General features: G+C 35.8%; 1 protein-coding gene across 5 annotated transcripts in view; it reads left to right on the top strand.

Annotated features, from left to right (window-relative positions):
- UGGT2 (UDP-glucose glycoprotein glucosyltransferase 2) overlaps positions 1-13,404 on the top strand; it is a 233,570-nt gene that overhangs the window by 64,120 nt on the left and 156,046 nt on the right. For 4 of the 5 annotated variants that reach the window (XM_058438016.1, XM_058438017.1, XM_058438020.1 and 1 more), the window contains 2 exons: positions 1,817-1,908; positions 4,276-4,426. The exons of the other annotated variant lie outside the window; for it this stretch is intronic. In XM_058438016.1, the coding sequence (XP_058293999.1) occupies positions 1,817-1,908; positions 4,276-4,426 (243 nt within the window). The remainder of the gene's footprint in view (positions 1-1,816; positions 1,909-4,275; positions 4,427-13,404) is intronic. 5 annotated transcript variants of the gene reach the window in all.

Raw genomic sequence — 13,404 nt, 5'->3', positions numbered from 1 at the left:
GGGCCTGACATAAACAGTCTTGAGGGATTTAGCAATTTAGTATGGATCTGCATGGTTGGTGTACTTTCTACTTACAATTGAGCTCCACTAAAACGAATGTATGAGGTGCTGGAGAAAGCTTCAATCAGGGTGTGTGAAGTTTCGATGCCAGATTGGGGGAAAACAGCAGGAAATATAAATTCACTAGGCATCTGTAGATTTTGAAGTTGGAACATAGATTTCTTAATTAAGTAACTTTGATAGGCACATCTAAAGTAGCTAAAGACAAATAAAAATTTTACCTCTGAACCTTTTCGTATTAGGGTTTAATCTTTTGCCAGGATTCTGTGTAAAACAAGTAGAAATACTTTCTGTTAAGTTCCTCCTCTCCCTTCTCTGTGTGTAGCTCATCTGTTGAGTGATAATCATAAAGAAAAATTCACCATTGTCAAGCTTTCTCTGCATCTCTTCAAGTTAGTTGCTTCCTCTGCCTTTACAGAATAGTTCACGCAAGTCCCTATTATGTGACTTATCATATGATGTCGTTGAAATGCACTGGTTGTTTTTCTTCCCAAATCTATTTGCCTACCCTCATAATAACAGCTTTCATTTGTGAGCACTTTATAGGTGACAAGACATAGATGTATATTACATTTAAACTATAGCAAACGTGAGATAGATATAATTATTCCCATTTTATAGATGAGGAAACTGAGGATTATGAAAGTGATTTGAACTTGCCCAAATCTTAACAGCTAGTAAGTAGAAAGATCAGGATTAAACCAGGCATGATCTTCACACTGTGATCTTACTGGATACTTACACTGTGATCTTGACTACTTTGCTTTAGTGACAAGAACATCCCCTTTTTTACTTTTGTTAACTGCTCTAGTGCCTGGAGATGTTTCTAGAACATAGCAGGCACTCAGGAAATGTTTATTGAATGAAAGACAGTGAAAATTCAAATACAGCTTTAATGGAAGCTTTCATGAATTCAGAGTGAGCTCCAAATATTTACACATAGGCCAAAGTTTTACTTTTCGCATATCATTGCCTCAAGAAATAGGAATGTGCCAACTATCAAATTGTATATGTACACATACACACACTATATGAAATGTAGATAAGTAATTATTGTAACATTAGAACTGTAATATCATGTATTATAAAATCAGAATATTCAGGTATTGAATTTTGTCTCTATCGTAAGATTTTCCCATCACTGAGATCAGGGCTGGGCAAACTGCTACCTTTAGGCCAAATATGGTCTGCCACCTATTTTTGTAAATAAAAGCTTAATTTTTATTTTTATTTATTTTTTATTATTTTATTTATTTTTTTGAGATGGAGTTTTGCTCTTGTTGCCCAGGCTGGAGTGCAATGGCCCAATCTTGGCTCACTGCAACCTCCACCTCCTAGATTCAAGTGATTCTCCTGCCTCAGCCTCCCAAGTAGCTGGGATTACAGGCATGTGCCACCACACCCGGCTAATTTTTTGTATTTAGTAGAGATGGGGTTTCACCATCTTGGTCAGGCTGGTCTTGAACTCGTGACCTCAGGTAATCCACCCACCTCGGCCTCCCAAAGTTCTGGCATAGGCGTAAGCCATCACGCCTGACCTAAAAGCTTAATTTTTACAATAAACATTGGCATGTCCATTTGTTTACATAGTGTCTAAAGATACAAAGGCAGAGATCAATAGTTGCAACAGAGACTGTATGGCCAGCCAAACCTAAAATATTTACTTTCTGACTCTTTATAGAAATAATATGGTGACCCCTAATATAGATCACTATTGTTCTATCACTGGTTAACTTTTGCTTTGCTCTACTTCAAGGATCTTCAAGATAGATTTAAAATTCAGCCAGGCGATGCTCGTCTATTTATAAATGGGCTTCATGTTGATATGGATGTTTATGATCCTTTTAGGTAAGTATTAAATTATTGCTATAAATGAACTGTGGTTTATATAAAAGTAAACATTGTCTTGAATTTAGTATAAGTCAAAATATGAAGATCACTTTAAAGATAAATACATGTTTTTGATTGTACAAAACAGCTTTCTTCTACCAAAATGGGCAAGCCCAAAGTGTCTTAGAATATCAGAACTGTGAGAAACAGTCAAGATATTTGTTTGGATGAGGGTTAGACCTATAATTACTTTGTTATTCTAAACTGTCTTTTATTGAAAAGTAGATTGATGATTTAGCAGAGAAGTTATTTGGAACTGGACTGAACAACCAGAGACCAGACAGGAACTGAAGTCAATGTGGGGTATTTCCCCAGAAGAGAGAAATTGACAAGAGGAATTTAAAGTGCTTGTATTTGAATGCTGGATGCTATCTGGTTTCTTGTCAAAAAAAAAAAAAAAAAATTTTTTTTCAAATTTTTTTTTGCTCAGAATTTTGAACAGGACAGAATTAGGAAGTCCTTGCTTTATCAATGGTCACTCACCCAAAATTAAAGTTGTGGGCCAAACAGAAGAGTTACTTTTATAGAGAAACAGAAAACTACATTAAAATTAATATTTGGAACATTAGATGAACTTAGGAAGCATACTTTAATTCAGAGATTCAGTTTTAATTCAATTGAATATACTTTTGTTGAAGTGAAATTATTTGAATTGTTTATTTAAATTCTTACCAGTTCGGAAATATGTTGGAAAATATATTGGAAAGACTGAGAAGTAGTTTTACCGAACATTTTTTACAGTTTTATGTCAAATGGGGTTTTTCTCTTTAGTTACTTGAATTCTTGGACCTAGTATTGTAAAAATAATAACCTAAGATAGATATATATAATACACATAGAAAGAGCAGAGAAGTTTTTAAATGCTAGCCTGTAAATTTCAGGGGAACAAAAATTATATATGTGCCCAGCAGCAGTGAAAACAGGTTTAAAGGAAGTAGAGAAATGGTATGGAGATTTTAGAAAGTTTTCTAAGGTAGTGTATGAGGAAATTTTTATGGCGGGAATATTTTCCCGTATAATTTAGGAAGGCTGTACGTTATTAAAAAAATAAAACTCCCCAGCTCCTACACCTGGTCATTAGTGATTTGCAGGATGTGTGCTACATTTTTATTCCTCATTGATTTGATCACTAGTTAATGCTACCATGATTCTCTTAAAAGAAGAAGAGACAAAATGTGAGAATATTTGTATCATCTGACATTTTTGAAGATAGCATAATCAAAAAAGTTCTCAGAAAAAGATGAGAGGATGTGGAATAAAATTAATGCAAAGAGGAAGATGAATGGAAGAAAATAAGGAAATGGAAGTAAAATGTCATATTACAGAGACATTATATAGAGAGAGGTTTTATGCAACCAATACTTTGGAATTGTCCATGTGGGGAAAGAACAGGAGTAAGGATTTATTTTGTGCTCCCTTCCTGTCTCCTGTCAGTCGTTGCTTTACTGGGTTGTGGAGAACCAATAACGTGCCCCATACATGGCCCAGCCCTTCTTGCTCTGATCCTGAGAGTAGTGGGAGGAGCCAGAGCCTCCATGGGTTAGGATTAGATCAGCATTGGTTCTATAAAGGCCTACATCTCACCCCCGGGGAGGCTGAGACAGTCGGAACATGTGACTTTGGGGAGAAAGGCAAGTAGGACTGATGAAGTACATAAGCAGGGTCTTATATATCTACATTAAAACATTCTGTTCTAGCCCATTAAAGAGTCCCGTTTATATTTTTGCCTCTGAATAGTCGCCTCAGCCACAGACTTGAAGAGTAGTTTAAACATTTAGATTCCCCAATTTGTTGTCAATGAGGTTATTGTTGGTTGTTTACAGTAATACTTTCTATTATGTTTAAGAACTATCAAATTATATGTAATAAAAAATTTAAATTTGTATTCAAATACATGTGAACTTCATGGTTTAATGGAACTTCCTCTGTATTAGAATTTTATACTTTATGTCTTGTTCGATCTTACATTATTTTTTAGTAGGTTTGTCAAAAGAGTGACCTAATATTTTTTTTCCTCATTTTTGGCTTTCTCAGGGCTGATCATGTCCTCACTACTTTGATAAAGAATACAATAGTCTTTGTTGTTTTATCTTTTATATAATAATAAGCTTTTACTACCACTAAAAAAATTATGTAAGTTTACTCTGGATAACTAATTAGAACTATTTGCCTTATTTCTTAATGAGTTTAATATATTTTTCCTGCTATTAATGAAGATACCAAAAAATCTCATTTCTAATGCTTTAAGAAGTCCATCAAACTTTAAAAGATTTGTTTTTAATTTGGAAAATCAAAATAAAACTTTTTTTTTCTTTGAATATATAGTATTTTGGATATGCTGAAATTAGAAGGAAAAATGATGAATGGCCTTCGCAATCTTGGGATCAATGGGGAACATATGAGCAAATTTTTTAAATTAAATTCACACATTTGGGAATATACTTATGTGTTAGATATTCGACATTCTTCTATAATGGTAAGTGCTTATGCTATTCCTTGTTCTAAAACCTGTAGTATACTTAAGGCTTAACATAAAACAAAGTATCGACAGGCCTGACGATAAATGTCAGCATTTTGGAACAGTTCTCAGTGAAAAGAGAAAGTAAAACTATAGACCCATCTTCTCTCGCACTTGCAGCTTCGTTCTCCTTCTTCATAGTCTCTGTTTTGTCACAGGAATACCTACTCACTCTCATTCAGTGTCCTTTCCACCTTCAGAGGTAACAACAGAATAACCACATGAACAATAACAACAAGACACCAAATACGTAGTTAAAATCTTAGATGTATAAAAGTGCTACCTTAACATGATGAAAATCCTGCCTAAACAATTTGCAGTGGCCTCCAAAGGTTCTGGTGTGTGTATTACAGCCCAAGTGATTTTTTGAAAAGAATTTCATCTTATCATCCTTTCTTGCTTAAGCAGAGAAGTGGTCTTCAGTATGGCCTATGAGGCTGCAGACGGCTGCTCTCACCTTTCATTTCTTAGACTGTGAAACGCTCTTTTCACCACTATCCTTTATCTCATGCGTAGAAAGCACTTTTTCTTTTCTTTATCCAGTTAACTCCTATTCCTTTTTCAAACTTAGGTTGAAATAGCCCTTTCTGAGAGAAACTTTCCTTAACAATCCAGATGATTTTTTAAATCTACACATTGTGTTAGAGAATCCCCAGAGACCACCCTCTAATCCAGTGATTTGCTAGAAGGACTTGCAAGACCCAGAAGTTGTTATATTCATGGTTATGGCTTAGTAGGGCAAAATGATGTGAAAAAATCAGCAGGGGTGAAGTCCAGAGTAAACCAGGTGTAAGCTTCCAAGAGTTCCCTCATAGTGGAGTTGTATGCTTAATGTGATATGTGACAATATGTGCAAGGTGCTCCCTACCAGGGAAGTTCACTTACTTGAGCCTGAGTTCAAGATTGTGAGAGACTATCCATCATGTAGACATACAGTGGCTCTCTGTACCTGCCATCAGTGGCTGAAGCTCCAGACTGAGGAAAAGCAGATGTTTATTACAACTCAGATTGTTTAAACTCTCTAGACAAACTGCTGGAACTGCTGCAGCATGGCTCAGGTTTCTAACTGTGCAGAACACTCTTTTATCAATCAGAACATTCCAAGAGCTTAATTATCAGGACCCAGTCAAGAGACAGTCATGTAAACAGACCCTTCTTGGGAATATCCAAGGTGTGAGCAACCCACGCCTGTTGAGTTAACCCTTTCATACACACATGTATATGTGTATAATGTGATTCTTCATACATGTATACATGTATGGGTGTAGCAAATGTATTAGGCCATGCTTACATTGCAGTAAAGAAATACCTGAGACTGGGTAATTCATAAAGAAAAGAAGTTTAATTGACTTACAGTTCTGCAGGGTTTATAGGAAGCATGGTGGCAATATCTGTTTGGCTTCTGGGGAGGCTTCAGGAAGCTTTAATTCACAGCAGGGGGCAGAGAGGGAGCAGGTATCTCATATGGCAAGAACAGGAGTGAGAGAGTGTTGGAGGGTGGGTGCCATACATTTAAACAACCAGGTCTTGCTAGAACTCACATCACAAAGACAACACCAAGACATGAGGGATCTGCCCCCATGACCCAACACGTCCTACCAGGCCCTACCTCCAGCATTGGGGACTACAATTCAACGTGAGATTTGGGTGGGGACAAGTATCCAAATTATATCAGCACATATGCATACATTATATGTCAGAACTATTAATCCCTTTGTATACTTAGCACAGTTATAGTTTTACATTTATTCTGTGATGCTTTTATATCTGTTTTTTTATTAGAGTATATATAAAGTTCTTGAAGGTAGAAATTTGTTTCATTTTTTCTCTTACCATTATGTCCTTGGTTTTAGTAGGTATCGATAAATATAAATATTCCCTAAATGAATAAGTAACTATCTGAAACAACAAAAAACATCATTTTTAATGATGAAACTCTGGAAGCATTACAATTACAACATGATCAATATAATTATGATTTAATATTATTATAAAAGGAGTAACTATTAGAAATGAGAAAATAAAAATGTTGTGTGACAAGATTGTATAACTGAAACTCCTCAAAGAAAGCTATAATAAAAGGCTTTTAATAAAATGGGTTTGAAGTGACATGATAAAGATCAAAAGCTTTTCTTTCAAAATATATTTGGAAGATAATGATTTATTCACAATAACATAAAAATGTAAATACCCTAATAATAACCACTATGAAATAATATCTCAGTACCTATTAAAAACTAGAATTTAACTGAGGACGTGTAAATCAGCATATCCTTTTAAAAAGTTATGCCTGGCCAAGCACAGTGTCTCATGCCTATAATCCCAGCAGTTTTGGGAGGCCAAGGCAGGTGGATCACGAGGTCAGGAGATTGAGACCATCCTGGCCAGCATGGTGAAACCCCGTCTCTACTAAAAGTACAAAAATTAGCCGGGTGTGGTGGCACGTGCCTGTAGTCCCAGCTACTTGGGAGGCTGAGGCAGAAAAATCGCTTGAACCTGAGAGGTGGAGGTTGCAGTGAGCCAAGATCGCTCTACTTCACTCCAGCCTGAGCAACAGAGTGAGACTCCATCTCAAAAAAAAAAAAAAAAAAATTATGCCTGTGGTGCCCTTATAATGATACATAGTTTATCTAGTAATTTCACTCCTGGAAACTATCATAAAAAAATAGTGGGAAATGGAAAAAAAGCTTTATGCCCCAAGATATGATTATCACTACATATTTTGAAAACAAACAAAATAGAAACTAGTTACCTAACAGAGAAGTGTTATAAATTTTACATTCACGCAATCGAGTATTATTGACATGAAAATTATGTTTATAAATATGACTTAAGATAATGATTCTGTTCAGTAAAAAATATAGAATTATGTCATGTAAAAATATGGGCAGAAGATCAGAAGGAAATATATCAAAATTTAAGGCATTAATGAGTGATGTGGTTTGATGGGTAGTTTTAATTTTTTTCATCATGTTCTGTGAATTCCAAACTTTTAACCACGAGTATGTATTATTTACATGATCATAAGAAAATAGTTTTTTTAATTGATACACAATATTTTACATATTTATGAGATTCATGTGATATTTTCTTATGTATGTGAAATGTGTAATGATCAAATCAGTGTATTTGGGGTATCCGTCACTAGCAGTATTTATCCTTTCTATGTGTTGGGAACATTTCAAGTCCTTTTTTCTAGCTACTTTGAATTATGTAATATATTGCTGCTAACTATAGTCACCCTACTTTGCTATTGAATAGTAGAATTTATACCTTCTATCTAACTGTATAGATAACTTTTTTTTTTGTTTGTACCTATTGACTAACCTCTCCATCAACCCCTCCCACCAGCACGCCCTTCCCAGCCTCTGGTATCTATCATTCTACTCTAACTCCATGAGGTCAACGTTTTTATTTCCCACTTAAGAGTGAGAACACGGTATATTGATCTTTCTGTGTCTGGTTTATTTCACTTAACACAGTGACCTCCAGTTTCATCCATGTTGCTGCAAATGACATTTCATTCTTTTCTGTGGCCAAATAATACCCCATTGTGAATGTATACCACATATTCTTTATCCATTCATCTGTTGATAGACACTTATGTTGATTATATATGTTTGCTATTATGAATAGTGCTATAATAAACATGCAAGTGCAGGTATCTCTTTGAGATGTTGATTTCTTGTCCTTTCAATAAATACCTCATAATGGGATTGCTGGATTGGAGAGTAGTTCAGTTTTTAGATTTTTGAGAAATCTCCATAGTGTTTTCCATTGTGGTTATACTAGTTTACATTCCCAGCAACTGTCTATAAGAGTTTCCTTTTTCCACATTCTCACCAACATCTGCTATTCTTTTATCTTTTTAGTGATAGCCATTCTAACTGGGGTAAAATGATATTCCATGTCACTTTTATTTACATTTATCTAATAATTTGTGATGTTGAACATTATTTATATGCTTGTTTGCCATTTGTATAATTTCTTATGAGAAATTCAGATCTTTTGCCCCTTTAAAAATCAGATTGTTTATTTTATTGTTGAGTTGTTCAACTTCCTTGTATATTCTTGATATTAGTCCCTGTAGGAATCGTTTGCAAATATTTTCTCCCATCAAACAGACTTGCTCTTCACTCTGTTGATTTTTTTTCCTTTGCTGTGCAGAAGATTTTTCCCATTTGTCTATTTTTACTTCTGTTGTCTATGTTTTTGAGGTCTTAGCCATAACATCTTTACCTACTAGACCAGTGTCCAAAAGTGTTTGCCTTATGTTTTCTTCTGGTAGTTTTATACTTTGGGGTATGTTTAAGTCTTTATCCATCTTGAGTTGATTTCTGTACATGGTAAGTGACGGTGGTCTAGCTTCATTATTCTGCATATGGATATCAGATTTTCCCAGAACCATGTATTCAAGAGGGTGTCCTTTCCCAAATGTATGTTCTTGGCACCTTTATCAAAAATCAGTTGGCTATAAATACATGAATTTATTTCTGGATTCTCTATTCTCTTCCATTGGTCTGTGTGTCTGTCTTTATATCAGTACCATGCTGTTTTGGTTACTGTAACTATATTTTCAGATCAGGTGGTGTGAGGCATCCAGTTTTGGCTTTGGATATTCAGGTTCTTTTTTGGTTCTATATGAATTTTAGGATTTTTTTCTATCTCTGTGAAAAATGACAATATCTTAATAGAGATTACATTGAATCTATAGATTGCTTTGGGCAGTATCATCATTTTAATATTTATCTGAACCATGAGTGTGGGATGTTTTTCCATTTGTTTGTGTCTTTTTCAATTTCTTTCAATCAATGTTTTGTAGTTTTTCTTGTACAGATCTTTTACCTCCTTGGTTAAATTAATTCCTAAGTATTTTTTGCAGCTATTGTAAATGGGATTACCCTTTTGATTTCTTTTTGGCTATTTCATTACTGGTGGATAGAAACACTACTGATTTTTGTGTGCTGATTTTATATCCTGCAACTTTATTGAATTTATCAGTTCTGAGAATTTTCTAGTGGAGTCCTTGGTTTTTCTAGATATACAATCATGCTGTGTGCAAAGAGGGACAGTTTAACTTCCTCTTTTCCAATTTGGATGTGTTTATTTGTTTCTCTTGCCCGATTGCTCTAGTTAGAACTTCCAGTACCACACTGAATAGGAGTGGTGAAAGTGGGCATCCTTGTCTTGTTGCAGTTCTTAGAACATTTCAGCTTTTCCACAGTGCGTATGATGTTAGTTGTGTGTTTGTCATTTCTGGCATTTATATTATGCTAAGGTATATTCCTTTGGTGCCTAGTTTGTTTAGAATTTTTAATCATGAATGAATGTTGAATTTAATCAAATTCTTTTTCTGCATCTATTAAGAGGATATGTTGTTTTCCTTCTATTGATGTGATGTATCACATTTATTGATTTGTGTATGTTGAACCATCCTCGCATCTCTGGGGTAAATCCCACTTGATCATGGTGTATTATCTTTTTGATATGCTTTTGGATTTGGCTTGCTAGTATTTTGTTGAGAATTTGTGCGTCTGTGTTCATCAATGATATGGTTTGGCTATGTCCCCATCCAAATTTCTTTTTTTTTTTATTATTATACTTTAGGTTTTAGGGTACATGTACACAATGTGCAGGTTTGTTACATATGTATCCATGTGCCACGTTGACTTCCTGCACCCATTAACTCGTCATTTAGCATTAGGTATATCTCCTAATGCTGTCCCTCCACCCTCCCCCAACCCCACAACAGTCCCCGGAGTGTGATGTTCCCCTTCCTGTGTCCATGAGTTCTCATTGTTCAATTCCCACCTATGAGTGAGAACATGCGGTGTTTGGTTTTTTGTCCTTGCGATAGTTTACTGAGAATGATGTTTTCCAGTTTCATCCATGTCCCTACAAAGGATATGAACTCATCCTTTTTTATGGCTGCATAGTATTCCATGGTGTATATGTGCCACATTTTCTTAATCCAGTCTATCGTTGTTGGACATTTGGCTTGGTTCCAAGTCTTTGCTATTGTGAATAGTGCCGCAATAAACATACATGTGCATGTGTCTTTATAGCAGTATGATTTATAGTCCTTTGGGTATATACCCAGTAATGGGATGGCTGGGTCAAATGGTATTTCTAGTTCTAGATCCCTGAGGAATCGCCACACTGACTTCCACAATGGTTGAACTAGTTTACAGTCCCACCAACAGTGTAAAAGTGTTCCTATTTCTCCACATCCTCTCCAGCACCTGTTGTTTCCTGATTTTTTAATGATGGCCATTCTAACTGGTGTGAGATGGTATCTCACTGTGGTTTTGATTTGCATTTCTCTGATGGCCAGTGATGATGAGCATTTCTTCATGTGTTTTTTGGCTGCATAAATGTCTTCTTTTGAGAAGTGTCTGTTCATGTCCTTTGCCCACTTTTTGATGGGGTTGTTTGTTTTTTTCTTGTAAACATGTTTGAGTTCATTGTAGATTCTGGATATTAGCCCTTTGTCAGATGAGTAGGTTGCAAAAATTTTCTCCCATTCTGTAGGTTGCCTGTTCACTCTGATGGTAGTTTCTTTTGCTGTGCAGAAGCTCTTTAGTTTAATGAGATCCCATTTGTCAATTTTGGCTTTTGTTGCCATTGCTTTTGGTGTTTTAGACATGAAGTCCTTGCCCATGCCTATGTCCTGAATGGTATTGCCTAGGTTTTCTTGTAGGATTTTAATGGTTTTAGGTCTAACATTTAAGTCTTTAATCCATCTTGAATTAATTTTTGTATAAGGTGTAAGGAAGGGATCCAGTTTCAGCTTTCTACATATGGCTAGCCAGTTTTCCCAGCACCATTTATTAAATAGGGAATCCTTTCCCCATTTCTTGTTTTTGTCAGGTTTGTCAAAGATCAAATAGTTGTAGATATGCGGCATCATTTCTGAGGGCTCTGTTCTGTTCCATTGATCTATATCTCTGTTGTGGTACCAGTACCATGCTGTTTTGGTTACTGTAGCCTTGTAGTATAGTTTGAAGTCAGGTAGCGTGATGCCTCCAGCTTTGTTCTTTTGGCTTAGGATTGACTTGGCAATGCGGGCTCTTTTTTGGTTCCATATGAACTTTAAAGTAGTTTTTTCCAATTCTGTGAAGAAAGTCATTGGTAGCTTGATGGGGATGGCATTGAATCTATAAATTACTTTGGGCAGTATGGCCATTTTCACAATATTGATTCTTCCAACCCATGAGCATGGAATGTTCTTCCATTTGTTTGTATCCTCTTTTATTTCATTGAGCAGTGGTTTGTAGTTCTCCTTGAAGAGGTCCTTCACATCCCTTGTAAGTTGGATTCCTAGGTATTTTATTCTCTTTGAAGCAATTGTGAATGGGAGTTCACTCATGATTTGGCTCTCCGTTTGTCTGTGATTGGTGTACAAGAATGCTTGTGATTTTTGTACATTGATTTTGTATCCTGAGACTTTGCTGAAGTTGCTAATCAGCTTAAGGAGATTTTAGGCTGAGACAATGGGATTTTCTAGATATACAATCATGTCATCTGCAAACAGGGACAGTTTGACTTCCTCTTTTCCTAATTGAATACCCTTTATTTCCTTCTCCTGCCTGATTGCTCTGGCCAGAACTTCCAGCACTATGTTGAATAGGAGCGGTGAGAGAGGGCATCCCTGTCTTGTGCCAGTTTTCAGAGGGAATGCTTCCAGTTTTTGCCCATTCAGTATGATATTGGCTGTGGGTTTGTCATAGATAGCTCTTATTATTTTGAGATACGTCCCATCAATACCTAATTTATTGAGAGTTTTTAGCATGAAGGGTTGTTGAATTTTGTCAAAAGCCTTTTCTGCATCTATTGAGATAATCATGTGGTTTTTGTCTTTGGTTCTGTTTATATGCTGGATTACATTTATTGATTTGTGTATGTTGAACCAGCCTTGCATCCCAGGGATGAAGCCCACTTGATCATGGTGGATAAGCTTTTTGATGTGCTGCTGGATTCGGTTTGCCAGTATTTTATTGAGGATTTTTGCATCAATGTTCATCAAGGATATTGGTCTAAAATTCTCTTTTTTGGTTGTGTCTCTGCCTGGCTTTGGTATCAGGATGATGCTGGCTTCATAAAATGTGTTAGGGAGGATTCCCTCTTTTTCTATCGATTGGAATAGTTTCAGAAGGAATGGTACCAGTTCCTCCTTGTACCTCTGGTAGAATTCAGCTGTGAATCCATCAGGTCCTGGACTCTTTTTGGTTGGTAAGCTATTGATTATTGCCACAATTTCAGAACCTGTTATTGGTCTATTCAGAGATTCGACTTCTTAAGCTTGCATTTCCCACTCTCACTAGGTTTCTGTTTTGTTTCATTTTTTACCTTTTTGGCCTATTGCAACTTTTCTGGAAACTAATCTACCTATTTACCAGGTACAAGTAACTTGTAAAAAATGATTTGCAGCTGTACCATAGCCTGGTGGACACAGACTTTAGGCCGCCTGAGATCTATTCCTGTAATTCATCCTGTTTCAAGATTCATAATTTAAAATAGGAACATAGTATTTTGACTTTTTAAAACATTTTGTTGAATCTACAAATACCAATCATGGTTATTATGATAGCAGTTTGTCCTACCTGAAGGATCAGTGCTACACTGAGTAAACAAACCAAAGTAGTTCACATGTCTTAAGTAATTCAGTGATTTGTTCTTTATGCCCTCTACTTTCTTGTAAGACATCAGGCATAGACAACCGTTACACATTACAAGTTGAGTGTCCCTTATCCAAAATGCTTGGGACCAGAAGGATTTCAGATTTCAATTTTTTGGATTTTGGAATATTTGCATATATGTGTTGATGAAGTATCAAATTCTGTAAAATATTTGAAGAGATTCATTTGGAGCCAAATATGAGTGACCAGTGGCCTGTGACACAGCCCTTAGGAGATCCTGAGAACATTTGCCCGAGG

The sequence above is a fragment of the Hylobates moloch genome, unplaced genomic scaffold, assembly GCF_009828535.3.
Source record: "Hylobates moloch isolate HMO894 unplaced genomic scaffold, HMol_V3 SCAFFOLD_4, whole genome shotgun sequence".
Lineage (NCBI taxonomy): Eukaryota > Metazoa > Chordata > Mammalia > Primates > Hylobatidae > Hylobates > Hylobates moloch.
This window is presented reverse-complemented; position numbering and strand designations above follow the sequence as displayed.